At 53.0% G+C, this 2,907-nt stretch overlaps 1 protein-coding gene across 2 annotated transcripts in view; it reads right to left on the bottom strand.

Annotated features, from left to right (window-relative positions):
• The window catches only part of ADGRL1 (adhesion G protein-coupled receptor L1), a 35,947-nt gene that overhangs the window by 29,231 nt on the left and 3,809 nt on the right, over window positions 1–2,907 (bottom strand). For both annotated transcript variants that reach the window (XM_011981782.1, XM_011981783.1), the window contains exon 2: window positions 1,423–1,636. In XM_011981782.1, the coding sequence (XP_011837172.1) occupies window positions 1,423–1,636 (214 nt within the window). The remainder of the gene's footprint in view (window positions 1–1,422; window positions 1,637–2,907) is intronic.

The following is a 2,907-nucleotide window of genomic DNA, read 5'->3' as shown; positions in this document are numbered from 1 at the left end:
AAGAGAGAGATCAAGACCATCCTGGCCAATATGGTGAAACCCTGGCTCTATTAAAAATACAAAAAAATTAGCTGGGTGTGGTGGCGGGCGCCTGTAGTCCCAGCTACTTGGGAGGCTGAGGCAGGAGAATCGCTTGAACCCAGGATGCAGAGGTGGCAGTGAGCCGAGATCGCGCCACTACACTCCAGCCTGGGTGACAGAGCAAGACTCTGTCTCAAAAATTAAGTAAAGAAATAAAATAAACAAAACAAGACAAATACACAGTCACACTCATAGATGCATGCAATCACACAGACACACTCCAAGTTTCAGTCTTGCATGCTCAAGCACTCACCCCACACACAATCACTCACACCACACACAATCACTCACACAGGCCTGTGCTTCCATTATCTGTGCACAGGTGTCTTGTCCTTGGAGTAGCCTGATGAGCTCTCAAATCTGGGATGGGTGGGTGCAGTGGCTCATGCCTGTCATCCCAGCACTTTGAGAGGCCAAGGCAGGAGGACTGCTTGAGGCCAGGAGTTTAAGACCAGCCTGGGCAACACAGCAAGACCCCGCCTCTACAAAAAAATAAAATTAGCCAGGCATGGTGGCATGCACCTGTAGTCCCAGCTACTCAGGAGGCTGAGGCAGGGGGACTGCTTGAGCCTGAGAGGTCAGAGCTGCAGCGAGCTATGATTGTGCCACTGTGCTCCAGCCTGGGCAACACAGTGACACCCTATCTCCGGAAAAAAAAAAAAAAAAAAAAGTCTGTGATAAAGGGAAAAGTCCTCCCATGACACCTCCACTCTGTGCTGCTCTTCTTTATATTTTTTTACAAGCTCCAAACTGCCCTGGTTAAGGCTGGGCCTGGTGGCTCATCTGATGCCTGTAATGGCAGCACTTTGGGAGGTCAAGGTGGGCGGATCACCTGAGGTCAGGAGTTCGAGACCTGCCTGGCCAATTACAAAACCCTGTCTCTACTAAAAATACAAAAAAATTAGCCAGGCGTGGTGGCGTGCGCCTATAATCCCCAGCTACTTGGGAGGCTGAGGCAGAAGAATCACCTGAACCCAGGAGGTGGAGGTTGCAGTGAGCCGAGATGCCACTGCGCTCCAGCCTGGGTGACAGAGTGAGACTCCGTCTCAAAAACAAACAAACTGCCCTGGCTGATCTTGGGATGGAAGCTTTTGGAAGCAAGTGGCTGGTGCAGGGAGGGACTTGCCAGTGTACGTATGGGTATAGGCCTCTGTGGGGGGCACGGGCTGGTTGTGGGGAGATGGACTGGGTCTTATTCTCATCTGCATAGGGCCCAGCACCCATTAAGCGCTCAGTAAACATGTATTGAATGCATTAAAAAACCACTTAAGGTGAACGGGTGCACCGGCAGGTGTCCAGTGCTTTTAGGCGGGCGCTTCATCCAGGAATGAGCCCACTCACCTCTGTGACATGATCTTGAAGGCGTCTGGCAGGTAGCACTGCACATTCTCCATCTGGAAAGGGTCAGCGTCACAAATCTTGTCGTCCGTGCGCCCGTAGTTGGCGTTCTCCACCATGATGACGTCGCTGCCGGGGCACCGCAGCTCGATGGGGTAGCCTTCACATGCCAGCTCCCGGCGCATCAGCCCGAACGGGAGCCCGGCCCGGCTCAGGCCTGCGGAGAGGGTTGGGGACGGCGTCACTCCCGGGCCTGGGCCAGGAAGGAAAGACCCTGCCCGCTGCCGAGAAAACACCACCTGTAGCTTGGCTGAGTCCCAGAAGCCGGCGGAGGCAGCCTCAGTTGATTCAGCTGTAGAATGGGCCTCTCGGTGTGCCCATTTGTGTAGTGAGGACATTAACCTGGTGCAAAGAGAGCCTGGACTCTCACCTCCTAGGAGGTGACGTCTAAGCCTTTGGAATGCTCTGCTTAAGAGTGTCTGTTTTCCTAGGAAGTGCTTGGGCTACACCAGATATGCTGTTATGGATTGAACTCTGTCCCCCCGAAAATTCATATGCTGAAGTCCTAACCCCCAGGACCTGAAAATGTGACCTTGTCTGGAGATAAGGTCTTCATAGAGGTACACTCAAATGAGGCTGTTAGGGTAGGCCGCGATCCAATATGACTGCGGTCCTTATAAATACGGGAAATTTTGGCCAGGCGCAGAGGCACACACCTGTAACCCCAGCATTGTGGGAGACCAAGGTGGGCAAATTGACCAGTAGTTCAAGACCAGCCTGGGCAATATAGTGAAACCCTGTCTCTACAAAAATACACAAATTAGCCAGACGTGGTGGCACACACCTGTAGTCCCAGCTACTGGGGAGGCTGAGGTGGGAGGATCACCTCAGCCCAGGAAGTTGAGGCTCCAGTGAGCCATGACTGTGCCATTGCACTCTAGCCTGGGCAACAGAGCGAGACCCTATCTATCTCAATAAAAAAAGAGGGGGTGGGAGGTTGTTTTTAAGGCAGGATCTTCCTCTGTCACCCAGGTTGGAGTGCAGTGGTGTGATCATGGCTTACTGCAGTCTCAACCTCCTGGGCTCAGGTGATCCTGCCTCAACCTCCCAAGTAGCTGGGACTACAGATTCACGCCAGCATGCCCAGCTAATTTTTTAAATTGTTTCATAGAAATGGGTCCCTTTTCTGTGTTGCCCAGGCTAGTCTGGTCTCAAGCACTCCTCCTGCCTTGGCCTCCCAGAGTGCTAGGATTATGGGACTGAGCCCTCGCACCCGGCTAAAAGGGGAAATGTGGGCACAGACATGTAAAGGGGTAAGACAATGTGAAGACACAGGAGCAGGAGGCCATCTAGCTACAAGTCAAGGAGAGGCCAGGCACAATGGCTGACACCTGTAATCCCAGCACTTTGGGAGGCTGAGGTGGGTGGATCACCTGAGGTCAGGAGTTCGAGACCAGCCTGGCCAACATGGTGAAACCCCATCTCTAC

This window comes from Mandrillus leucophaeus, unplaced genomic scaffold (assembly GCF_000951045.1).
Source record: "Mandrillus leucophaeus isolate KB7577 unplaced genomic scaffold, Mleu.le_1.0 Scaffold230, whole genome shotgun sequence".
Lineage (NCBI taxonomy): Eukaryota > Metazoa > Chordata > Mammalia > Primates > Cercopithecidae > Mandrillus > Mandrillus leucophaeus.
Note: the sequence above shows the minus strand (reverse complement) of the source record. Positions and strands in the feature narration are given on the sequence as shown.